We start from the raw sequence: 24,361 nt of genomic DNA on the forward strand, positions 1-24,361 counted from the left end.
GTTGGGGGGCAAGGATTTCCTTCATGTTTCTTTTCCAGTTTTCCAGCATTTCGATTTTCGGTCCAGTATTGAGTATTAAGTAATTATTTTTAAATTGAATAAATTCTAATTCCTGATGAATCAGGATGATAGATGATTGTAACATTAATATTAAATTATAATTTATCATCTGAAATAAAAATTAATGCAACATTCCGGAACACTGTGTTTAATCTTGTTCCTGTTTTAATATGACCATCCTATAGCTGAAACGATCTTGTGGAGTTGTAAAAGTAGCAGTACTGAGAGTACAGTACTCTTGGCAGAATTCGATCATAATTTACTATGGCTCTGATGGTGGATTTCAAATTGGTGATTTCTCCTTGAAATAATCTGACCTTACTAACTGTCGTTGCGCTAATCTGACTGGAGGGTCTTGTTGATTGTTTGGCGCTGTGAAGAAGCAGTGCGGATGGAGGCGCGTCGCCTGGACGCGGACGAGGCCCTGCAGCGATGCCTGGTCCGCATGCGCTCCCCCAACCTGGCCCACCAATACCAAGGCCTGCAGAATCTCAGGTAGACTGTCCTCAGTGTCCTGCATTCAGCCAGATCCAGCAAAAGTACGTGTAACTCTTCCCTGCAGAAATCTGCTGCAAGCGCATGACTGCTCGCCACGCCACCTGCTCAAGACCAACGCACTGCCGCTGTTAGTGGACGTGCTGGGACCCCATGTCGAGTAAGCCCATCTGTTTTCTTCCAGAATTACTATCCAATTAATTAAATTTTTTTTCAAATTTTTATTGCTTGTGTTTGAGTATTTTTTGGATTTTAACATGCTCGTTGCAGTGAGAGCCTGCAGCTGGAAGCGGCGTGGATCGTGACATTCCTGACGGCCAGCGACGCTGCATGCTGTCTACCCCTCGTGGCGGACGGCGCGCTGCACGCCCTGCTGGAGCAGCTGGACTCGGCGCACCTGCCGGTGGTGCGGCAGGCCGCCGGCGCCCTGGCCAACCTGCTGGCCGACGACGCCGAGCTGCGCTGTGTCGCGCTGCAGGCCGGCCTCCTGGGGCGGTTGCGCGTGCTGCTGCAGGCCGCCACGCCGCGGCCGGTGCTGCGCCTCCTCAGCTGGCTGCTGCTCACCCTCGCCCGCCCCTCCCCGCCGCCCCTGCCCCTGGAGGTGGTCGAGGAGGTCCTGCCCAAGCTCTTGTGGATGTCCTCGCTCGACGATCACACGGTGATTTTAAAATATAAATAAATGGAAGAAAACGTTTTCTGCCGGTTTTGCTGACAATGCAGTACTTTCCTTTAAATACAGGTGCGGATTAATGCCATTTGGAGTTTGACGTACTTGTCGGAATCGTCGACGGAGACGGCGCAGCGTCTTGGTCAGGACGACAAGATCGTGGTGTTGGTGAAGAATGTGTCGGTGAAAGAGCGGAATCAGTGCCTGGTCGGTTGCTGCATTTTCCTTTCATTCTGCTGACTTTTTCAACGAGGTTATTCGCAGTTTCCCTCGCTTCGGCTGCTGGCCAGCCTCTTGTGGGCCCTCCAGGGCGACGATCTCGTCCCCTTCTGCGACTGCATTCCCAAACTGGCCCACGTGCTCAACAACACCAACCGCCAGCTGCAAAAGGTACCGGAAAAGAAAATGAGCAATAAATCATTCAATAAAATCCAATAAATTGTAAAATATGTATATTTATTTGTAAAATAAATTAATTATGTTGTCTTATGGCGGATGCAGTTGGCGCTGGTGTGTCTGGAGCGGATGGCCACAAACTGCGCGCTGGGCGCGCTGAAGATCGTGGGGATTCCGGGTCTCTTGCGGCAGACGATTGCCCATGTACACAACGTACGTGTGCAACGTTTCCCCCACGCTGATGGTAGTAATCAATGCCGGGAGTGTTGAATCGTAGAGAAAAGACGGCAGTGTGTCGCTGGAGGCCGTGCAGATCGTGGGGCGCATCGTGCAGTCGGGCACGAGGGAGCAGCTGGCGGCGGTGCTGGAGGCGGGGGCCCTCGAGGCGCTGGCGGCGGCGCTGGTCACCCGCGACACGGCCACGCTGCGCCGCGTGCTGACAGTGTTGGACCAACTAGTGCAGCTGCTGGCCGAATGCGGCCTCTCAGGGACGGTGCGCGGTCGCCTGCAGGCGTCGCTCGGTGCGTATTAAAAGGGAACGGTTTCGATTAATCTCCGTTGTTTGAATGGAGTCAATGCACTAGCGATAAGTAGTAATTTATTAGGTAGTTCTTTTGGTGTTTATTAGATTAATTAATCTGCCTTTGTATTGATGTAGGCTTGGTGCATCTGGAGAATCTGCAGTGCTCGGACGACGAGGTCGTGCATAAGGCGGCCTGCGCCACGCTGGACCAGCTCTTCCACGCCGCCGACGCGGTAAGCATCCATCCCCGCCATTTGATCGTTTCCACGGCTTTTGAAGCATTTGTGATTCTTGTGTGCTAGAGTGAAATTTGAATTGGTACTCTGGATTGTCTGGCATCGGTGTGGAGAATAAGACACCGGAAATGGAGATTTTCCCGATTTTTGGGCAATACTCGGTGAATGCGCTACGCACATGTACGCTCGGCAGTCGGCAGGTAGTATTTGTTGTACCCCTGCATGTTCTCTTTTAGCCGGATTATTTCTCGAGTTTAATTTGTAATTTTGTCGATCTGATTTTTTTTACAAACTGTGTACATTAAATTAAACTTATGTGGATGTGCGTGGCATGAGCTTATCTGTAGTCTGTACATCGGCGGTTGTGCTGGTATTTCTTGTTATAATATTGGAATTTTGAATTTGAAACTTAACTGAATTGCCTGCATGAGTAGAAGTACTCGTACTGAATTACAATAACCGTTCACAAGTGTTGTAACCCACAGATGATGTTTCGACAGTGCCTAAAGTTTAAAAGTTAGCCACTGCTTTTTACTGGCTTTATAGCCTTTTTTGCTACAGTAATATTTCTACGCGATACGTATGTATATGTATGTGCGCCCTGCGCCGGCTGGCAGTGGCGACTTGGAATTCCGTCATTTCCGTGCTGATACATGTATTTGTGATCGCGTAATAATGCACATGGATGTTGAACGATACAAACAGCATATGTACAGCTGGAGCATGTTACGAAATCATACTATTACCGGGAAGATATCCGGCCCCGTATCGGTTGTATTTGTGACGCCAAAAGCTGACTAGTCCAGCTCACACTGGTAGGGCTTCTTGTTGGCCAGTGCAGTATGCACATGTGAGCTGGCATTGGCGCAGTCATCAGGCTGGCCGGAAGGGGTGGGGCAGGCGCAGACTGCCGAGGTTGGCGACCTGCGCAGGTATCCGAATGCGCCCGGTCCACCGTCGGCCGCAGTGCAACGCAGCGATCCATCTGCGGTGGACTGGACAAAACTGGTCACTGGTCACCGTCTGCTGCCGTATGGCTGGGATAACGGAAGCAACAGGTGAAGTGCCAGACGGCGCTGCAGCACATGTCTCCGGACGAGGGGCAAACACTGACTTAGGGCATGGTAACTGGGCCGAACTATTGTATTAGCACAAGCCAGTCACCAGTTCAACTTCGAAACAAAAGCATAGTACGTTACAACAATAAGATTTCCTTTAAATTTTCCATTCCGTCCATGGTCTCGAGTGCGGAGGCCGCGTTGGATTTCGATGGATGGGCGTTGGCGCAGAAGTTCGAGTATGCAAGGTTCGCCTGTGTGCTGCTGTAGCCGCTTCCCGATTGCCAGATGCAGACTTTCCCCATGGCCCGTGAGTTTCAAAAACTAGTGGGGCAAAAATGTATCTGCCTTGGAGATACGCGTCCAATCGGGTTTTCTTGTCTTCAACATGGGCAGCGGCGGAACCCGCGGTAGCGGAAGTGAGCTTAATGTGAGACCGAGCGACAGTGTCTACGCAGGTCACATCCCATGCTAAGCACATTCCGCGTTTCCATGCCAATGCGGTGCATCCGTCCGGGCGACGATCGGAAGCATGGGATGTGCCGCGGGGTTCGAGTTTCGCTGGTATGCCCCCTGAAACCAAAGAACGGCATACGATGCTGTTCAATTAACCCGCTGTTGCGAGCATCCCTTCCGGCGGAGTACGTGCAGGGTCAACCCATGCCCACTAATTTGTGGCATTTCGCGCATGAAATGTGGCTCACAAATTACTGCGCCCAGCCTCAGCCCGACCGATATCTGCAAGGCGTCGCCGTCTAGGTGGTTGCCGATGTGTGCTGAAGGTAAGGCATTCAACCAAATACCGGCTTCGGGTTTGGATTGTGCAAGGAGACGGGCTTTATTGGTTTCCTCGTTTCGGAATACTTCCGGCAGGGTTGACAGCGATGCATTGCAGAGTGGCACGTCCCATGTTCGCTGTGCTGTGGGCCGAACTGGCAAGGCAGCTGTACAGCTGGACGCGAATCAGTCCACCATCTGCCACATGGACGATAGAACTAACAGCGTTATACTGTTGAACTGCACCACTGCCGACGACGTCAGCTGGACGTCCGCCCAGGGCGGCGAGTCAGGAGCAGCGGGGTCCACCGGTTCCGTGCTGCAACAAGCAGGATTCAGAACGCTAATCAGGGATTCAGTAATCAGCCGCTAGCAGACTACCGTAGGAGTTAGTGATTTCCTAATGGCCTTGAACAGTATTAATAATCGTACAAGTACGTACAATAAACAAGCGTCTATAGTACAGTATTTAATTAATAATGCTACTGATAATAAGAGTAGCGAGGCTAAGCGAGGCGGGCGTCGCGACTCACAAGCGCAGCAGGTAGCGGACAGACTCCCAGAAGCGACTCCGGTCTGCCGGCTCCACGGAGTCCCAGTACGCTCCCAACGCGGTCACCGTGCGCAGCAGGTCCGGCAAGGGCGGTGACGGCGGGAGGTGCTGCATGATGGCCGCCAACATGGTGTTGTAATTGGCAGTGACGCCGTGGCAGCAGTCCAGCCGCAGAATGGGCACGCTGACCACCAGCGCCGGCAAGCTGCGGCCAAAGGGCGGCCGCCAGCGATAAGTACGCGGGATGTACACCCCGGGGGCGCCCATGGCAAACTCGTACAGCATGTTGTTCATGGCGTAGTCGACCAGCAGCAGCTGTGCACACACTTCCGACAGAGGCGTCAAGCAGCGCAGCGCTCGCTTAGAGAACCACCCGCCCAGCTCGTACTCCACGACGCAGCGGTGCATTAGGATGCGCTGCAGTTGCTGGCCGGTGCAAGCGATGCGCACCAGATTGCTCAGAACAGCGATATCGTAATCCGTACTGGTCTCGTTGTTGCTGTGCACGTGCAAGCCCGGCGTCCAGCGGGTCCACACCAGGCTGCGCACGCTGCCACCCAAGGCGTACTGCAACAAACGGCCCAGCCGGAACATCTCGCTGTCCTTGTCCACGCTCTCCACGCGCAGACCCATGTCGACAATAACCAGTGCCGGTTTCCAGCCGACCAACACGTCGTTCCATACTGGACTCACTCTGCAATCGAAAATGCGCCACTCTCAACATACCGTAATACTTCAACTTGCGGGAAGCTTGGCAAAATGCGGCACAATAATTATCGCATTCCCGAACTGCACGCGGTCGTTTCGAGTTGCAGTGATCGCGATCGCAACACGCAGACGTTGTCAATGCTGAATAAACAGTCAACTATGCACCTTCTTAGTTTGGCCTGGCTCACCGCATCCGCCAGCTCAAAGACTTGCGCAAGGACTTCCAGTGGTAAGGACTGGACTTGCACTCCTTGGTCGGAAACTGGAAATACGTATTTCACCTCGGTAAGCACCAGCAGAAAACGGCACTGCACTACCAGCTACCAGGACAAGTACAGTCATAATCCGTTTCTTATTTTTTTGCCAGTTAAAATCTTGTGAAAATTTTTCGTGTCACAGGTTGCAGAACATGCTGCAGATCATCTCGTGGCCATTCTTTCACGTATGGGCGTTTTGAATATTGGCAACTGTTTTTATTTAGACTTTAGAGGAATACCTCTTCGTTTAATGATAAAGCAGTTGTGGACATGCTGCTTGCGCTGGACGAGTTGCTGCAGTCCGCGCACCTTGTAACAAAAAAATCCCGGTTTTTAATTTCATGTTAATGAGCAGTTTCGTTAAAATTTTTGGTTGCGTGTAGGGTCGCAACAAGAAAGGCGGGTTTTACTTCAAAATGTAACTAATACATTGCCCTTCCAAAATAAGATTGAAACAGATTAGCTTTTAAAGAGCTGGTCAGAAATTTGCTTTCAAAAACCCTTCTTGCGGATTTCATGAGATTACTCGTGTGGAGTTTCCGTTATTCCGTGCACTGGTCAAAGCCGATTGATAGAATATGTATTGCCATTCCTTATACTAAAAAGCACGAAACAACCCCTCTACCCAAAACATTAACGTGAGATAAATTATTCTAATTACATCCGATGTACCTCGTATCATCATTACTTTTGTTCCACGTTTAAGTTTTGCTGGCGTAAGTACTTTTACGTATTTCTGCGGTGTCCTTTTACGAATAATCCTACATGAATTTTTTTAAATTAGTTAATTCACACGATACACGATGGATACGGGATACCCACGAACACTGAAAACGGCAGGATACACAGAGAATACGTCTTACAGAATGTAGCTGAGAAGCAGCAATTTTTAATTTCGGAATGGGTAAGTAATTTCTAGTATTGTTTTCCCTTCCAGGACATCCTCGAAATCTACTCAATTTTTCAAAATAATTCATAAAAGAGTTCAGTCTTAAGAAAATCTTTGTTTGACTTAAAATTTCTACGTTAAAAACATTGCCCTTTCGAATGAAACTAAGATAATGACACTCAAGTAAGTATTGGACGGATCCCGTGCACAATCGTAAAGTAGATCGATATTTTGTTCAGCCACCCGGTATGTATCCTCTCGTATCGCTTCCGATCCTATCACTCTCTGCTCGTGATCGGAGATCACCTGGGGCAACTCGTCTATCAGATGATCGGAGATCATCTGGGGCAACTCGGCAACTTACGCGGGAAAAATATTTTCGAAACTGTTCGCATGAGATTTGTAAACAGGCGTTGGCCAGAGCAGTAACGGTATGTACATACTTCTACCCGTAATGTTCATATTAATAAATTACATAATAAACCACAGTAATACATAATAAAATACATACATAATAAACCGCAGTAATTACATAATAAACCACAGTATCTGTACTGTGTAGTTTCAAGTAAATTGATATGCTTACAGTTCGCCGGTGGCACGGCTGGAATCCAGGGCGCTAGCGACGGTAAACGATCTGCCAGCGCTCCACTGTCGAGAAGTCGGCGGAGGCCGCGCTGCAGCAGTTCTGCAGTCCAGAAAGAGACGTGGTATTCCCAGCATATAATCCGCACAGAGTCTCTCTGAACCCGAAAGTAGAATCGGTTATCGTATCCGCCGACATAATGGTAGCGGCCCGGCCTAGACTGCAGATCGTGGCGCGAGTGCTTCACTTCGTAGTGGAGGCGGTTCTCGTCGATGCTGTAGCCGAGAGGAGTGTCATCTCCTGCATCCATAGCTAGGGGTAGGGCCAGGACATATTTGGCGTAGAGTCCCTGCCGTCGGCAGCGGCCCGCCAGGGGCTGCGACGGCAGCCGTCCCGCTAGCTGCACGAGGTGAACCAGATGCCGACGAGCGCCGCTCGTCGTCGCCACGTAACACACCCGACAACGGCTGCCCCACACCAACACACTCGCCGCCTCAAACACCAGCGGCGCCTCTCTGCTGGCGCGCAGAGCAACCAGCACGTCCCTGCTCTTTTGACTCGTAGGAAGGGGTGGGTGGACGACGTCGTGGGGGAAGACCGCGTGGGACGGCAACCACCTCGGCGCGAGCCTAGTGCAGTGGAAGTTAATGTACATCTCGTCGCCAGCCATGTCCTCGATAAATCCCAAACACCACACGTCGCTACCGTCGTCGGCCAGTTTAACTGGCACCATCACCGTGTTCTTACAGGCCACGCGGTGCCCCACCCGCCGGCACTCGCTAGCTGGACTGCCGAGACACGAGGAGGTAATTTCCTCCATGGCCATTGGAAGTTGGCAGAATAATCAATGCGGAATGCCAGTTCTCACAAGCTGGCGTTAATTAGCGCTGCGCATGCATCCTGATATCAACAGCTGCCACAATATTATTATTATTTACCGTCATTTCCCTGATGCGCATTCATACGTCAATGAAGGAATGTGGCAAGTATAAACACACCTTCATGGAAATGATACCTCACGCCGATCATGTAGAAATAACGTTGATTGATCACGAAAACTGACGAAATGGTCGTGTTGATTCTGTCATGTATCATGTGTCAGGTTCGCAACGGTTTTTGAACATAAAGAACTCTTGCAAGAAAATTGCCGTACTTAATTGTATGTGAAGATGTTCGCTGAGATATTGCAGACTCTGAAGAGTCTAGATTCTAGACTCTAGAATCGCAAAGTCTGCAATGAATTTTGTGATAGTCTTCCGTGAAAAGCATTTCTAATTTCTATAAGAGGGCAACCGCCCCGAGTAGTCGTAGCTGTCAACCGGCGATAGAGGCACCCGCCCATGTTACGGTTGTGCACAGCCGCCCACGGGGCGGGCTATTCAACTAGGGCATGGCGACATTAGACGTATGGCAAGCCGGGGAATAAAAATACGGCTCGGGGGTGAAAATGTTTCGCTATGCGGCTAAAAGCATAAAAGAAACTTGAAGTTCAAGCTTCAAGTAGCGGAAATGTTTGGATGAGTATTTAACTAAAATAATTGTTAATGTGTTGTATTCCACAGATGGTGTTTCGATAGTGTCTAAAGTTTAGAAATTAGCCGCTGCCTTCTACTGGGTTTTATTGTTTAGTATTTTTTTAATCGTTTCTTGTTGGTGATAGCTTTTGATTCCTTTATGGTGATAACGCACGACATTTCGCGTCCTGTGATGATTAATCAGTTGCCGGTACCGTTTTGTGTCGGCTGTGTTTGTCGTTGTGTTGCAGCCGCAGCGCGTTAATTGTGTGAAGTGTTGTGTTGTGTTCCGGCTGATTGTCAGCGCGTCAGCTTTCCGCCAGCGCTGACACTGGCGTATTCGCTTGTTTTCTTTGCCGGCCATTTGCAAGCTAGCCATGCATAGCGACGGCCACGATCGGGCTGTTGTTGTGCGGTACGTGTGAATTTCTCCGCAATTGCAAGGCCAAGTGCGTTACTGTGCTTATTCATTTCATATGCATTTCTATGCCAATGCCAACCGGAAATTGGTGTTAATGTGGCTGCCGTATAATACGCGATGTGCTGTATCTAGCGTACGTGCGGCTGCGGCAATCACATATTCTGCTGCTCGGCGCGTCTTTTCTCAATTAGTTCCTGGCTATTTATGCCGTTTTTACGCGCTACATGCTAGTAATATTATGCGCCGACTGGCGGCTTCCGTGCTGATACATGCATTATAATAATCAGCGTGATTCATGCGCCAACGATATAATATTATGATCATTGATCATGCGCTGCGTGGAGTGATGGAAAGAAGTTGATACAGTTACAGTTGCGCTTCCCTCGCGTACTTTGCTAAGATCCTTCTGATTATTCATGTATTTTGATCCTTGTGCGTCCTGACTGCAGCGCACGCGTTCTGCCGGTCCAGTTGCAACCAGTGCGTCGGTGATGGGCTAAATATAGCCGAACTGATCTTATCGCCTGTATATATCCCTCATTCTGCGCTTGTGCTGGAGTTTGTGGATACATATATGCGCCAAGAAAATCTTGTAGTACATGCAGCGCATATATACAGCGCGTTGAAAATGTGCAGATTTGACCCTGAACGGCATCAGCATCACATGCCCTGATTATTCTATCATTTTGTTGTTTTTCTCAAGGGACAGCATGTTGCGATTGTTGACAGTGTTAATGTTGTTGTTGGCGGGATGGTCGGCGGGTCAGTCGCCGCCGCCATCGCCGCCGTCGCCCAGCAACGACGTGGATCGGCTGCGGCAGGCCAGCGACCGTTTCGCGCTGTCGCTGTACCAGGCGCTGGCCGGCGCCCGCGACGCCAACGCCAACCTGTTCTTCTCGCCGCTCAGTATTAACGCCGCCCTCCTCATGACCTACCTGGGCGCCGTCAACGCCACCCGCGACGAGCTGGGCCGGGCGCTGGGCGTCAGCGATGTGCTGGGCACCCGCGCCGACCACCTGAACCGCGCCTACTCCGCCGTGGTGGACATCTTCAAGGCGGAGCCGGCGCGCACCTACCAGCTGCGCCTGGCCAACCGCATCTGCTTGCGGCAGGACGTGCAGCTGCGCCCCGACTACCAGGCCAGTCTCCGGCAGTTCTACGACACGGAGGTGGCGCGCTACGACTTCGCCGGGGCGGCGGAGCCGGCGCGGCTGGAGATGAACGCCTGGGTGGCCAACGCCACGGGCGGCCGCATCCGCAACCTGCTGGCGCCGGGCATGGTCAGCGCGCAGACGCTGATGCTGCTGCTCAACGCCATCTACTTCAAAGCCGACTGGCAGTACCAGTTCGACAAGGCCGCCACGGCCGACCACCGCTTCTGGCTGTCGCCGGCCAAACAGCTGGACGCCAAGATGATGTCGGCGCGCCGGCGGATGTTCTACGCCGAGACGGAGCAGCTGCAGGCCGTGGAGATCCCCTACCGCAGCGAGGAGCTGAGCATGCTGCTGCTGCTGCCGCGGGCGGTCGACGGGCTGGCCGCCCTGGAGCGGGGGTTGAGTGTGCGGACGTGGCAGGCGCTGCAGGACCAGATGGACATGCGGCTGGTGGCGCTGACGCTGCCCAAGTTCAAGCTGGAGACGGCCTACGACCTGGTGCAGCCGCTGCGCAGTCTGGGGATTAATCGGTTGTTCGGGCCGGCGGAGCTGGACGGGATGGCGGAGAACGCCGCCGGGCTGGGCGTCAGCGATGTCGTCCATAAAGCGTTTGTCGGTACGACATCAAATGCAATTTGTTCCTCATTTAAAAATATTGTTAGTAATTACTAATGGTAATTAATTTATTTTTAACGGCAATATTCGTAATATTTTGGAATAAATCGGGTGAATCAATACTGACCGCTTGCTGGTGTTGCAGAGGTGAACGAGGAGGGCACGGAAGCGGCGGCGGCCACGGGCGTGGTCTTCTCGCGGTCGGCGGTGCTGCCCAAGCAGGACGAGACGAAGGAGTTGCGCGCCGACCACCCCTTCCTCTTCGCCATCCGCCACAACCCCACCAACCTCGTCCTCTTCCTCGGCCGCATCAACGACCCCACGCTCTCCTCCTGAAGGGCTGGCTTTTATGCCGCGACGGTCGCTCTTGTCTCTTTTTCTATGTTGTGCGCCTGTCAGTGTCGACACGTTGAATGTGTTGGGACGGGCGTAATGGAAATTCATGCCAGCAAAAAATAACTATTTGAATGTCGTATTGTTGTGGACGCCTAAATAGCGCTAGCTGCAGGTCACAGAATACGCCGCTGTAGTCGAATAATCAAGTATACTAAAGGACAAAGGCACGTCTTTCAGAGCACAAGGTGTTAGCATTTGACAAATTGCAGCTCTCATTCAAGTTTATTTACTCATTCGGGGGAGAAATTTAGAACATGGATCGTAGGCTCGTAGCAAATCAAGAAACTTGAGTAACGGCGACGCTGTCATAATAATAAAAGTGCGTACTGAAGTATTCTATAGGTACGGTACTAATAAAATATAATAATTAAGTACGTCTGGCCGGAAGCGGAAGTAAAGTTTGGCAGTGATGTCAGCCGCCCACGGGCAGCCAGTTCAGAGTGCAGTCAGCGTGGCTGATCGCCAGTCGGACATTGGGCATTTTCAGTCGCTTGCAGTTTGATCGTTTTTAAAGGTTTTTCATCTGGATTTGTATTGTAGCCAGGTTTCAGTAGCATACTACGTTCAGTGAATGAGGAAACGTTGAGAAAGGAGAATCTGTTGGTCAGCACATGTGTGAAAATTGTGAAAATGCTGCCTGTTACGATCTGGTGGGAAAATGGAGGTTAACGTGACGTGTGAGACGTCAGTGGCTTGCCTATCAATATCAAGCAGTTTCGCCTTGGAGGATCTCGCCAGTTCGGGGCAGCTGGCCCCTCCACGGGAGCAGTCAGGTCGGTGCCATAACGACGTAGCCCAGATCCGCAGAGAGCCTCATTCCGGGATGCGTAGCTGCCCAGCAGAAATTAAACCGGGAACTGCTTCCAGCTAGCGTTCTGCACTGAAGGCCTCACCATAATGGTGTAGTGTAGTGGCTGCGCGCCATAGCGTTACAGTAGGTACTTGCATCAGTTTCCGTTTGATAATATCGGGCTGTGATTATGTGCGCACTGGAATGAGGAATGTCAATTTGTGCCGTAGATACTATTCATAATACTGCAGTGAAATTGCAGTGTGTGGCGTCTCCCAGACGTACATATCATTCTGCATGTCAGATTGTCCTGGCCAGTCGCCAGTGGCTGCTGTCGTTTCTGGCGGATTATGCGCTGTTTTACGTAACTCGCCCTGATGCCCGACCGCTCACCAATCAGGTCCGTTGTTTTGACTTCCCTGATCGAATACTTCTAGTTACAATTAATCAGACAAAACTTGCTTCGGAAAAGCAGTACGGAGTGTGTGTTGGCAGCGTTTCTTGTACAGTACAGTACATACCTGTTCGCACCGTGCTGGTGCAGGTAGCTGTCAGTGTGTGGGTGGGCGGCCGTACGCCAGCGGACACCGCTAGTGTGCTTGCTGCTGCCGTCGACTGCAGTCTGCTTTATGAATGTGAACGTTGCGCAGATATGAATCAACTCCTGGTTTCTTTCCCTAATTGGCCTTTATCCCGGCATGTTCCCTGGCAAATGTACAGTTAAATACGTCACTGGCTGACTGCTGCGCCGGGCGCGTCACCTTCCCTGGTTAGCCAACTGAGCCGGCGCTGTTGACGGTTATGCATACCTCGCATAAGTGGCATTCCACCGCCGGTCAAATTTGCTATTACATTAATCAGTTAATACGTTATTGTTGACAGTCCATTTGCGCAGTGCAGGTCAGGGACTGGCTGCTCGGAATGGCTGTAGAATGGTTTTTGTTCCGTTCGTTTTTCATTTGACTGAACTGAGCACAATGAGTGGATGACTAATAGTCTAATAGTAAAAAGTGATAGCGATTCATGCCGTTTATAAACAGCGACGGCGGTGATAGTGATTAGTGATCTTCCGTGTAATATTATCTAATATTTTCGGGGCCGTTAGGACAACATGTGCACACAACACAGCTGAGTTAAGTATCTGCGCGTCTATTTGTACATGGATGCAGTAAATAATTCTCAAGTTTTGGATGTACTTTAATTTTTACATCCCGATATGTGTAGTACATATCTTAGTCCATTCGTGTACTGTAGAGAGGTGTGAAATTGTAGCGCCCATTGGGCTGTTAATCACCTACGACTGCCGATAAGTGCTTACTTTCCAGCCGATCAAATGTGTAATATCAAGATGCAGGCAGTCTAATATTAGATAGGAAGGCGGCAAAACGCCGTCAAATTGTCGCTGTCCATTGGCCATTTACCCATTTACCACTGGCGTGGCCGGTCGGGCGCAGCGGGATACTGCGCGATTGCACTGATTATGCAGCGGAGATGCTGTGAAGATTCGTTGCTGGCTGCAGCAACGAAGTGTGCTGGCTGCAGCCTGAGTATACGTAGGCGGTCCACACTTGCCGGCTGCAAAGCTGTCTCCCTTTCGACTGTACACAGTGTGCAGTACATACGTTTATGGGTCTGTCTGTCTGTCCTTATTGCAATAGAATATAATATCCTGTCGTAATATTCCGCGGCAATTTATAGCCGTTTAATGTTTGTCTATCGTGCGGCGCAATCCGCATCAGCATCTACTCTGTATACTTCGCTCTCTTTATCGCTCTATCTGAATCGGAAAGATCGCGCTCGCCTCTGGCCTTTCCGATCCGATCCGATCCGCCAACTGCCGACCCGGCCATTCGACCATTCATCTGCTCAACTGCGCACAACCATCACGCCACCATCACATCCCGCCGCTCTTCTTTCCCTTTCGCTGCTTATATACAGTTGGCCATATGGTCAGCATAGCATTTTCCCTCACATTCTCCCCTGTTTTATTTCCAATATTTTCTACATTTTTGGGAATTTATTTGGAACAGTGCTTGTGTAGTGGACATTTTGTCAGTTTGATGCGTGACAGTAGCAGGTAGTTGAAAGTGTTGATGGGGGTGTGTCTGTGGTTATCGGAAATTAGGTCAACAATTGGCCCATTTCACGGTTTGGCCAGCTGCCGTATAATGCACAGACGCAGCGCCGTGTACCTGTTCCATTGGCAAACTTTGCTCCGTCTTATCTGGCGTTAAAGGGAATCGGTTACATCTAACCGTACTAATGTTTTGTTAGCCAGTGCCACCGATGGGGCCACACGGCAGCGGATGTTAAGAGCGAATTGCGCCGGCGGCCCGGCTTGAGCGTATCCATTGCGCTGGCATTTTCATCCGATTGCTTCTCTTCTCCATCTGAATTTAATCTGGCCGGCAGCGCTGGGTTGGGGCCCGGCCCGGCTCGGTGTGGACGCGCATACGTTTGCCGGTTATTAATATCGCATATCGCCTCTCCATCTGCATTTTCATCGGCCGTAGTCTGATGGATGCGCCGGTGACCCCATTGCCACTGCCATTGCGCCGAGAAATACATCCGTGTCCGTCAGGCACAGGCTACTTCCTGCCTCTCTTAAGCTTGACGGGAGTTTAGTCCCGGCCCGATTCTTCGCGGCTGATGGGCAGCGATTACCCGGCCTGTCATTGGCGCAATCGATGACGCAGTGTACCCGGTAAGGCTTTCAGCATTATCCCGATTAACATTTGCGGGGAAGGGAAAAGCCGGTAAAAGTTAAGCCGCTGTTGGGACGGTAAGGGTAAAGTGGGATATATATGCGCGCCGGTTGATGAGGCATTAGCGGAGTTGGATAATGTTTTTGCGGTGGACAGGACAGCAGGTAGGCCTAGGCAGGGTTAGCAGCGGGGCGTGCGTGCGCGGCGCGGATGTTGTGCAACATCCAGCTGCGGCCAGCGCCCGGGACGCCGCGCACAACGGCCGGCGGTATTGTGCTGCACGAGGGAAGCCCGTCAATTGTCGGGCCGGCCTTAAGCAGCGTGTGCGTTGTGCTGCGTTGTGTATGCCGGTAATGTGGGGGCTGTGTTGCGTGCGGCGCTTAACGGGATACGCGTATATATGTGTGTATGTTGGCTATGTTGGCAGGGCGGAAATGAGAGTGGTCGGCCTGCTCTGCGCTCCTCTCCCTGGCTGGCCGGCCGTAATGCCTTTCATTCCGCTCCATCACGCAATTGCAGCTGTTTTCAGCGGGATTAACTCGTTGGGGTTCCCGTCGCTCGCATCGTATCGGCATCGCGTCGCAGCACAACGCAGCGGCATCGGATGACCGAGTGAGCCGGCACACATACCAACGCATTGCTGGCTGCCTGTTTGTTGGGCCAACAGCTGAGCGCAGTGCATTACGCACGCAGCGGAGCGTTGCCGCGCAGTTCGAAGTGTAATACACAGATATACTGTGCGGCCACCTCGAGGGAGTCGTTTTTTGCACATTTGCCTAATGCTCATCCCATTTACTGGATTTCGGCGATTACGCCGTCAGGATAATCTCTGACTTGACGTGGTTGTGTTTAACGCGGTGCCGTGCGCGGCGGACATGGAGAAGATTGTTTTGTTGTCTTTGTTGACGAGGTGACTAGTGTATATGTATGCAGCGGCGCTAACGAGATTAGGTGGGGCAAAGGGCACGGGAAAGGTGATCTGGCGGGGGAGCGGAATCAGCGGATGAGCATTGAGGATGAGGCTGCAGCGGATGATTATTGATGGGGATTATTAATTAAGACTGCTGCTGGCGTGTGATGCACACTGTGTTCTATCCGTGCTATGTGATGGATGCTCTTTAACGGGCTTGTTTGTTGCGATACATGAAGAGACGGCGCGCTGGCAGGGAATTGGCATTTGCCACTACCGGCATTCCGCGCGCGCCGCTTCGCTGCAAAACGCCGTTTGACAGCCGTGATTTATCTGTGCACGAACGGGGCGGTGTTCCCATCGTTGGGCGCCTGTTGTCTGTGTAGTGCAGCGGCACTTGCAATTGACTGCATAAATCATCCTTTAATTATTCTCCCAATTTTCGTATATTTTTCCATGGTGCATAATTAGTCGTAGAAATTTGCTATAAGTTTTTTTTTAATTAAATTTGCTATTAGTTTTTTTTTTAATTTAATTAATTGATTGGGAAATTATCCAGTGGGCACTGGCGCTGATTGGATGACGGCGGAAAGAGTGAGCGCGGTTGTCTTACAGTGTTGCGTTGGTACAGTAATTAAGCGTGGAGTGGCCGCTATCGGCATGATGCGGCGGCACGAGTGGCCGGGCCTGTCAGCGATGAAGGGCTGTTGAGTAAATTGGGACGGAAGCGGCCGGCGGGAAGCGGGAAGCGGCGTCCGCGTGATGCGCCCGGTGTTTGCCGGGAAAACGCGGCAGCGCTGACGCGGCCGGCTTGCGCACGGCCACTCAGCGGACCACGGCGCCATTCAGTGGCGCACGCCGCGCTGCCGCACCGCCATTGTCGCCGGTTATTTTCGCCGTGTCTTCCCTATTAAACAATGCCGCTCAAGTATTTTCTTTCACACGGTATTGTTCGCCGGTAATTAACGGTACAGGCAGGGGTATATAAAGCCAGCCGGGACTTCCGGTATCACCAGTAAGACATTTCTCTCGATAATTATTTTTCCCCGATTTTTAATCAACGCTCCCTCCGTGTGCCGTTAAGATTCCGTCGAACTAGGTGAGTGAGAAAGCAACGCTGCTGTTTAATTATTCACATGCATTTCTTTGATTGGAAAGCTGTTTTTCCCACGTCGGCGGCATAATAGAGCAAGGGTAATATTATATAGTTGACGGCGTAATTGAATGCGCGCCGGGCAGCACGCAGACGGATTTGGCGGGTAAACAGGGTGTTTTGATGCGGCCGGCGATCAGGTTTCCATGTTCTTGTTTTGCGCGCCGGTCGGGAAAATATACAGTGTAATGTGTACTCGTTGGGCAGAAAATATAAATCGGCGTGTGCGTGTTTGTGGAGATTGGGGCCGGCGATAAGTGCTGACGAAGGAAACGCGATGCGTCTCCTGTCTTGTTTTCTTTACGCTTTTTTCATCCGGCTGGTTCAACAACCCGTTTCCATTCGCGGTCACCCACCGCGTCCGGCATTTTACTTTTGACAACTGTAGCAAAATATTGCGGTTTCGATGGGTCAACCGGAAACCGTTAGAGCGCATCCGCAAAAATATTTTTTCCAATAATTGATAAATATTTCCAGTGAGCAAATAATGCCGCATTTAAGCGGATAATTTTCACCCGGTTTTTACGTGAAAATGCGTGTGTTGATGTGGGTTTCGCGGTGCATGATCAGCAATGCAGAAAAGTGTTGAATGCCTGAGAATTGGCACACATTTTCATATATGTATATATCGCGCAATGGCAAGATACAGCCCAGTAATCGGTCATTCCAGTTTCGCTGTTGTGACCGGCTGCGGCGCAGCTGTCGGCTGCATATTTCCTCACTTAACTGTCAAATCTTGCTCAATTGAATCGTCCGGGAGAGATTGCCATTTTTTTGACTGTGCCACTTGAGAGTATCACAATATAATCAAACCGCGCCGCTTGAGAGCGGCGTATCGATCAAAAATGCCCTTTTTTCCTGTTTTCTTGAGCGATTTGTGCCGGGAGAAGATTACAAGAAAATTACCGGCGATTGCGCCGAGCGGCCGGCACCGCCCCGGCCGTTAGAGGTACAACTTCCGGTCGCCGGAAGTGCTAATTATTCCAGACGCGGCCTTGACGCGGACGGGACGGTGTTTAGTTGTCCGTAGCGGAAAATGTTAGAACGGCAGTTTGCGTCGTTTAACCTTTGACTGTGATGTCAGGCGCACTTAGTGCAGTACCGGGTTGACAATGTGTGTGGAATAGCGGCGCTGTGATTGCTGCGTTGTGGGTGACGCGGGGTTAAGCAGTAGCGCGGCACCTCTGCACCTGCGTCAATATTCATCGCGCTGTATAGCACGCTGAATCAGAAATCGCTCTGTATTTTTTACACGTACACGTACGCAAGTTGAGTCACGGTGTGTGAATCTTGCAGGTAAACGAAAGTGACTAGACGCGCTGTACGACATCACGAGTGAAGTGAGTTGACAGGTGAGTGTGTACGTACAAGACGCCCGCGGGCGGGACCGCGCTGTATCCACCAATCGATGCGCCGTGTGTGATCCGCTGGCTGTTTGCACTTTGCAGTGATCGCAAGGCCACTGCGTATCGATTGATCGCGTACTGATACACTGCATCAGTGATACACGACATACGTCGACTGCGAGTATGATGAGCAAGAAGAGCCCGGTGATCGAGCGCGACGGCGTGAGCAGCGCCAACATGAGCAGCGTGTCCTTCAGCAACGACGTCGACTACGAGTACGAGCGGCGCAAATACAGCCAAGGCCGTGCAGCATCACCGCAGCATTCCTTCAAGCCACAGCAGCAGCAGCATCAGCAGTCGCAGCTGCATCGCCCGGAGATCGAGCCTGACGGGCCCAGCACCAGCCACAGTAGCCAGCCGAGCCTCGGCACTTTGAAGGTCAACCGCAGCTTCATCCAGTCCGGATCGCCGCAGTTGTCGTCGGTCGACGCCCGCGCGAACGACCGCCCCATCAAAGGCATCCTCGTCAACCAGGTACGCTCCACTGTTTACCGTTTTACACCCTTCTTTTTTCTTAACCAAACACTGTATTAGCACCCGATCGTGTCTGATAGTTTCTTAGATTTCTTAGCTTTCTTAGACCTTTTTTTCGTCGTAATGTGTCTTCGCTGCTGCTTCGATTAGTCTTGTGCCCCGTGTAGCCAGGTCAGACGATCGATTTGCACGTTAGACTCGCTACGCAGTGTCCCCTGGCTGTGTGTGTTGGCCGCGGGTCGTGCCAGCTGTTTTCCCAGTCAACACTGCGCTGATGTCATCTGTTATGGATCGAACTGCTTGTATGTTGTGTGTTGTTTTCTCCTTTTCCTTCCCTCGTCTCTTTGTGTCTGGCTGTGCGCGTCTTGGCTTAACTGTTCGGGGGACAGCAACAGTCCCAGTCGCGTATATATACATACACTAAGATAGCGAGATAGCGTGACGTGATTTATTTGATGTGATTTGTTGTGTATCAGCCGCCGCTGGCTGACTTCCGCTCGCTTTCCCGGCGTCCCCTTGGCAGCACGCGGTGCGCTTGCAGGCGCGGGCCAAGCGTTATTTTGTTCAGGACATATGGCAGCATATGTCGCGCGGAAGAAAAGAGAGAGCGTTACGCGAAAGGGAAGAGGGGAAGGGGGCGGGGCTGGCAGCGATATCGACACAAAACTATTGTATCGACTGCTTTAAGTCAATACCGGCCGCCAGCATCAGCTGAGCAGTGTTAAGCCACTGTTTGCCGTTGTCGCTGGCTCTGACTAGTCTTCCCCGTTCCCTCTTCCCGGCAGCGCTACTTCATCCCGTCCCACTCGTTTCTCCCTTTCTTCCCCACCCGCTAATCAACTAACCGTGTTTTGCTGTACATACAGTGAAACTCGCCGACGCACTGGTGTCTGATAACCCGGTGCGTGTTTTCATGCCGCCGGCATTTTTCTTTCCACGACTATCGCCGCTTTTATTGCACCGGCTGCAAGTTATATCATTTTTACAGCTTTGCCGATTAATACGATTACTGAGAAATGAAGCGTTATATGCTGACTGAAGGTGACACATTAGTATTCTTTGGCGTCTGCAATGAGTGCACAAGAGATTGAGTTGCATTTTGTTTGTCTGAGAGTTGCATAGTCAGTGTGTCTCACTCGGCTGGATGCTAATTGCGCGGTAAAGGCGGCTTGGACAATAGGTCAAGCAGTGCAGCTAGCATGGCGTGGGAAAAAAACACAGTCGTCCTTTGCGATGGCTTTATTCGGCTAGTTGTTTCGCAAATTAAGACACATGCCGGCAATGAACTTGTACCGGTTGCTCTCATTTTACACTGTCAACAAACGAAGCGCCACTTCACTCGGGGTGGAAATGCAAACAATTTTTGGCCGTGTTTTAAACTGAAATCTACAATATTTCCTAATTTATTTCTGTTTATAAACATAAGAAATTGAATACATGTACATATGGAGAGTATACTAGTATTTAACCAAATCGGGATTTAATTCGATCAGTTTATTAATAATTTTTGAAATTTAATTTTTCAAATTCAAATTCAAATTAGAATAATTATTAACAAATTAACGGTGGTGTGTTTTGCGTGTGGCTTAGGGTTACCGCAGCCAGGAGAGCACCCCGCGCAGCACCCCGCGACTGCGCATCGAGCCCGACTGGGAGTCGCAGGCGCAGGAACCTCTCCAACGCGCCGGACCGGCCCTGCGCACCATCCGGCAGTCGCACGAGTCGGCGGAGAAGGCGCGCAGTCGCAGCAGCGGCGGCGGCGTCTCCGTCGTCGCCGACTTCCTCCGCAAGTTCTCCCCGAAGATCGGCCGCTCCAAGAAGGCGCTGCAGTGGTACACGGTGGACATCCAGCCCAGCGCCGGGCTCAGCGTCCACAGCGCCGTCCTGAACGGGAAGCACAACAACAGCAGCAGCGTCAACGTTAACACCGCGCCGCACATCGCCGTCGAGCCGGACGAGTGCTCGACGCTGCGCGAACTGCAGAACGGCCGCATCAGCACCGAGTTCTCCGCCGAGATGACCGAGTGTCTGCGCCACACCGGCGCCCCGCCCCCGGAGACGGCGGCCCGCGGGGGGCGCGCGCCGTCCAAGGCCCGCGAGGAGACGGACTTCCGCAGCGGCAAGTACGTCGTGCATCTGTCGGAGACGACGGAGAAGAGCAGCAGCAAGAGCAAGACGCTACCGGCCACCGGCGTGACCACGTCGTCGCCGTGGCGCGCCATGGTGGTGGACATCGACATCGACAAGCGGCAGGCCAGTCCGCAGCCGGCACCGCAACCGGCGCCGAGCGGCAGTCAGAGCGAGCGCAGCCAGTTCTTTCAGTCGATGCAGGCCGGTGGATCTCTTCAAGCACAAACTAGCAGCACCAGTGCGCGACCGGTGTATACAAGCGCCGAGAAAAAGCCGGCGCAGCAACCGCCGCCGCACCAGTTCCGCCCGCTGGACTTTAACATACCCGACTATTTTCAGGTACAACTACCGGGAAAATGGAAATCATACGTTTGATGCTAAATGTGCTAACGAATGTTTTTCCGTGCGGCGCAGGGTTCGGCGAGTTACCTGGCGGCGGTGAAGGCGCGCGACACGGACTTAAACCGGCACATTCCCTCGTACATCCAGCTGAGCCGCGCGCTGAACGGCTACAGCGCGCGCAACCTGTACACGCCGCGCAAACTGGTCAGCAGCCGCGACTACAACCAGCTGCTGTGCAAGAGCGAGGAGTACCTGCACCGCCGCACCGGCACGCCCACGCCCACCCTGACGACCCCCACGCCGCTGCCGTCCTTCCCGCGCAGTCCCAGCCGCGGAACGACTGGAACACCCGGCCCCGGCCAGGACGTCTACCAGGCGCCGCACTCGGCGCGCCAGCTGCGCAGTCACTCCGCCGCGCCGCCGGAAGTGCGCCGCGCCGCCTCCGAGGACCGCGATCTCTCGTTGGTGGGACTGGACGCCCCGCCGCCCCCGCCCAAGCCCGCTCGGTTGCGGGAGGTGGTCAGGAAGCCCGGGCACGAGTTCCTGGAGAAGCTGGAGGGAGAGCGCGCGCGGTTGCAGGCGCTGTGCGATGAAGGCAGCGTGCAACTGCAAACAAACGATCTCAACGACGAAAGTACGTGAAAATGTCTCCATAAATTTATCATACTAAAATTAATATTGAAATATGTATTAATTTTGTGATTGTAACCCATAACCTTGATTTTAATATGATTTTGCTTGCATTATTTAAATATTTAAAAATTAACATAGCAAATTTAGTTTAAAAAATATCATAAAATATTGATGAAAATTATAAAATATCGTAAGACTTAAAAAATATTATTAATCGATGGAATGGGGTATTTGCAGTTGCTGATCAGCTGCGTGCCGCTATCGGGAAGACGCAGCTGCTCCTGTCGCAGAAATTCCAACAATTCCGCAAACTCTGCCAGAAAAACATCGTAAGTTGCGCTGTCATGGAGAAAATAGAAACAGCCGCCAAAAATACGCCTAAAAAATAGAACTAAATAATTGATTACAAAACAACTAATTAATACGAATTGTAAGAAAAAATCTGATAAAATGTGAAATTAAAATAAACACAGAATAAAGACAAGAATAAATGGATAGAAAATAAATGGCGCTGTTGCCGGTTGTGCAGGAGGAAAGCGAGGACGAGCCGTTGAAGACGGGGACGGGGGACCTGCTGGGCTTCTGGGAGATGATGGCCATCCAGACGGCGGACGTAGAGCGCATGTTCGGCGAGGTGGAGCGGCTGCGGGCGGCGGCCAGCAGCGGAGGCGGCGCGTTGTCCTTCTACCAGACGCCCTCCTCCGACGGCTCCGACGCGGCGCCACCGCCCGCGGGGGCGGGGCCCACGCCCAGCACTAGCAAGAGTCCGCAGCACGGCGTCCTGCTGAGCGCCGGCGCGGGCGGCCAGCGGCGCGGCTCCAAGCCCAAAGTGACGTTCCAGCTCAACGAGCGCGATGTGCAGCGCCGCGAGCTCATCGCCGCCAAACGGCGCGCCTTCGAGGCCGAGAAGCGCCAGGGCTCCGGCTCGGGCTCCGGCTCGGGCTCCAGCGAGGACAGCTCGGCGCCCTCGGTGGCCGGCTCGGAGGAGCTCGCACCCGCCCCGGAGGACGACGTGCACATCTTCCTGCCGGCCAACGCGGCCACGCTGCAGGTGAACTGACTGCTGATGACCTCATCTGCACTGTATACAACCAACACAAATAGCGATTAACACTGATTATTATGTATATTATGTATATAGATATTAGTATGTATATTATTATGTGTATTATTATGTATGTTATTATGTATATTATAATGTACATTATCATGTATTTTTATTACTATCGATATCGATATTATTGTGTATATTATTATGTATATTATTGTGTATATTATTAAGTATACTATTATGTATATTATCATGTATATTATTCTGCATATTATTATGTATAATATTATGTACAGTATTATGTATATTATTAACACTTGATTCATTTTATTTACTTGATTAGTTTATTTATAAAAACGTATATTTATTCCTTCTGATTGATTTGTCTATTGTATTTAATTTGCTATTTTCATGCACTCGCATGTTTGTTTGGATTTTATTCGCTTAAAATGCATATGTTAATTTTATCAGATTTATTTTTTTCTAATTGCTGTTCAGCGAATATTTAACTAAGTGAACGAATGCTTTGCTTAAAAATGCTCGTTGTTAATCGAGAAAAAAACTGTTTGTAAATTGGGAATGATTGCAGGTGACGTGATATAGTTGAAGTTAGTCGGCGTTTGATCTGATCTGCGGAGGACGGAACAAAATTGACACAGAACGTCAGGAGACGGATTTTAATTTTGTAAATTTAATTTTCTCCCCTTAAACGTTTCGGTGCGTGTTTTTCTTTAAGTTGACCGATGGCGGAGCAGCGGATGCTTTGTATAAACCCTACAGATGTGTAGTTTCCTTTTCTCTATGTTGGCGAATGGCGGATAAGAATGCCGTTTTTTGGGCAGTTTCTCTCATTTTTCGATCTGCTTTTCACTATGAAGTATGAAGAATGCACTAATACTTGTGTGTAATTGAGTATCTCATGTTTCTTCGCTTCGGCTATTCACGGTTAATTGTTGTGTGGCGGTGCGCGAGAGTTTACGCTGTTAAAGAATTTACATACACTCGGCGGCATTTTCCAGCTGGCGACTTTATTATGGATAAATAGAGGGAAAAGGAGTGTCTATATAATATTATGTACATATAAATATAGTGGAGGTGGAGTTATCGTAGTTAACATTCTACACTAACAATAATAAGTAATAAATGATAATAGTCTAACATTTAGAGTAGCAGCTAAAGTATACCGGCAGTACATGTGTGATGTGTCCGCGTTGCACACACATAGCTATACATGCAGATATAACTATATATCCGGCATATCACATATATCCGGGCTGCTCGTATAATATTACAGTCATCAACGGCTTGAAGCTTGGACTGAAAGGCCTCTGACACAATATAAATCCGCGGCACCACTGCTGTCCAGTGGAAGGTCACAGGGAGATGGGTCGAAGCAGAGGATCGGCGCCTTTGAACCTTTCCTTGTGATCTGCCGGTTAAGAATTCGCTGGGGCTAATGCGG

General features: G+C 51.0%; 4 protein-coding genes across 5 annotated transcripts; 3 read left to right on the forward strand and 1 right to left on the reverse strand.

Moving 5' to 3' along the window:
- The first annotated feature begins 38 nt into the window (after positions 1-38).
- Positions 39-2,956, forward strand: LOC129587217 (importin subunit alpha-3-like). Its single transcript, XM_055480840.1, has 9 exons — positions 39-555; positions 623-715; positions 826-1,213; positions 1,295-1,429; positions 1,487-1,612; positions 1,724-1,831; positions 1,896-2,139; positions 2,277-2,374; positions 2,444-2,956. Exons 1-9 carry the CDS (start codon positions 452-454, stop codon positions 2,453-2,455), a joined length of 1,308 nt encoding a protein of 435 aa, XP_055336815.1. The 5' UTR covers positions 39-451; the 3' UTR covers positions 2,456-2,956.
- Positions 2,702-8,441, reverse strand: LOC129587215 (uncharacterized). Its single transcript, XM_055480838.1, has 4 exons — positions 7,206-8,441; positions 5,639-5,735; positions 4,746-5,459; positions 2,702-4,531 (listed from the first exon to the last, which is right to left on the reverse strand). The coding sequence occupies exons 1-4, from the start codon at positions 8,029-8,031 to the stop codon at positions 4,399-4,401; spliced, it is 1,770 nt and encodes a 589-aa protein (XP_055336813.1). The 5' UTR covers positions 8,032-8,441; the 3' UTR covers positions 2,702-4,398.
- Positions 8,442-8,792: 351 nt separating this feature from the next.
- LOC129587264 (leukocyte elastase inhibitor-like) lies at positions 8,793-11,377 on the forward strand. Its single transcript, XM_055480905.1, has 2 exons — positions 8,793-10,910; positions 11,055-11,377. Exons 1-2 carry the CDS (start codon positions 9,851-9,853, stop codon positions 11,243-11,245), a joined length of 1,251 nt encoding a protein of 416 aa, XP_055336880.1. The 5' UTR covers positions 8,793-9,850; the 3' UTR covers positions 11,246-11,377.
- A 2,465-nt stretch (positions 11,378-13,842) lies between these two features.
- On the forward strand, positions 13,843-23,952 carry LOC129587323 (disks large-associated protein 4-like). Of its 2 annotated transcripts, none has more exons than XM_055481019.1 (8): positions 13,843-14,799; positions 18,160-18,215; positions 18,312-18,743; positions 20,334-21,212; positions 21,288-21,849; positions 22,086-22,177; positions 22,378-22,899; positions 23,489-23,952. In XM_055481019.1, exons 3-8 carry the CDS (start codon positions 18,393-18,395, stop codon positions 23,495-23,497), a joined length of 2,415 nt encoding a protein of 804 aa, XP_055336994.1. In that variant the 5' UTR covers positions 13,843-14,799; positions 18,160-18,215; positions 18,312-18,392; the 3' UTR covers positions 23,498-23,952. The 2 variants fall into 2 exon arrangements, with proteins under 2 accessions (XP_055336994.1, XP_055336993.1); XM_055481018.1 differs by lacking the exon at positions 13,843-14,799 and adding an exon at positions 15,508-15,710.
- Positions 23,953-24,361: the final 409 nt, after the last annotated feature.

This window comes from Paramacrobiotus metropolitanus, unplaced genomic scaffold (assembly GCF_019649055.1).
Source record: "Paramacrobiotus metropolitanus isolate TYO unplaced genomic scaffold, Prichtersi_v1.0 Parri_scaffold0000024, whole genome shotgun sequence".
Taxonomy (NCBI): Eukaryota; Metazoa; Tardigrada; class Eutardigrada; order Parachela; family Macrobiotidae; genus Paramacrobiotus; species Paramacrobiotus metropolitanus.

Bases quoted from the DNA above. Each gene is read 5' to 3' on its own strand.
- LOC129587217 (XM_055480840.1), top strand. From the start codon at position 452: ATGGAGGCGCGTCGCCTGGACGCGGACGAGGCCCTGCAGCGATGCCTG. The intron at 716-825 runs GTAAGCCCATCT...TGCTCGTTGCAG, and splicing joins GTGCTGGGACCCCATGTCGA to TGAGAGCCTGCAGCTGGAAG. The intron at 1,613-1,723 runs GTACCGGAAAAG...TGGCGGATGCAG, and splicing joins CCAACCGCCAGCTGCAAAAG to TTGGCGCTGGTGTGTCTGGA.
- LOC129587215 (XM_055480838.1), bottom strand. From the start codon at position 8,031: ATGGCCATGGAGGAAATTACCTCCTCGTGTCTCGGCAGTCCAGCTAGC. The intron at 5,460-5,638 runs GTGCATAGTTGA...TTTCGATTGCAG, and splicing joins AGCCAGGCCAAACTAAGAAG to AGTGAGTCCAGTATGGAACG. The intron at 4,532-4,745 runs GTGAGTCGCGAC...TGCTTGTTGCAG, and splicing joins GTCCGCTACCTGCTGCGCTT to CACGGAACCGGTGGACCCCG.
- LOC129587264 (XM_055480905.1), top strand. From the start codon at position 9,851: ATGTTGCGATTGTTGACAGTGTTAATGTTGTTGTTGGCGGGATGGTCG. The intron at 10,911-11,054 runs GTACGACATCAA...CTGGTGTTGCAG, and splicing joins CGTCCATAAAGCGTTTGTCG to AGGTGAACGAGGAGGGCACG.
- LOC129587323 (XM_055481019.1), top strand. From the start codon at position 18,393: ATGATGAGCAAGAAGAGCCCGGTGATCGAGCGCGACGGCGTGAGCAGC. The intron at 18,744-20,333 runs GTACGCTCCACT...CGTGTGGCTTAG, and splicing joins AAGGCATCCTCGTCAACCAG to GGTTACCGCAGCCAGGAGAG. The intron at 22,178-22,377 runs GTAAGTTGCGCT...CCGGTTGTGCAG, and splicing joins AACTCTGCCAGAAAAACATC to GAGGAAAGCGAGGACGAGCC.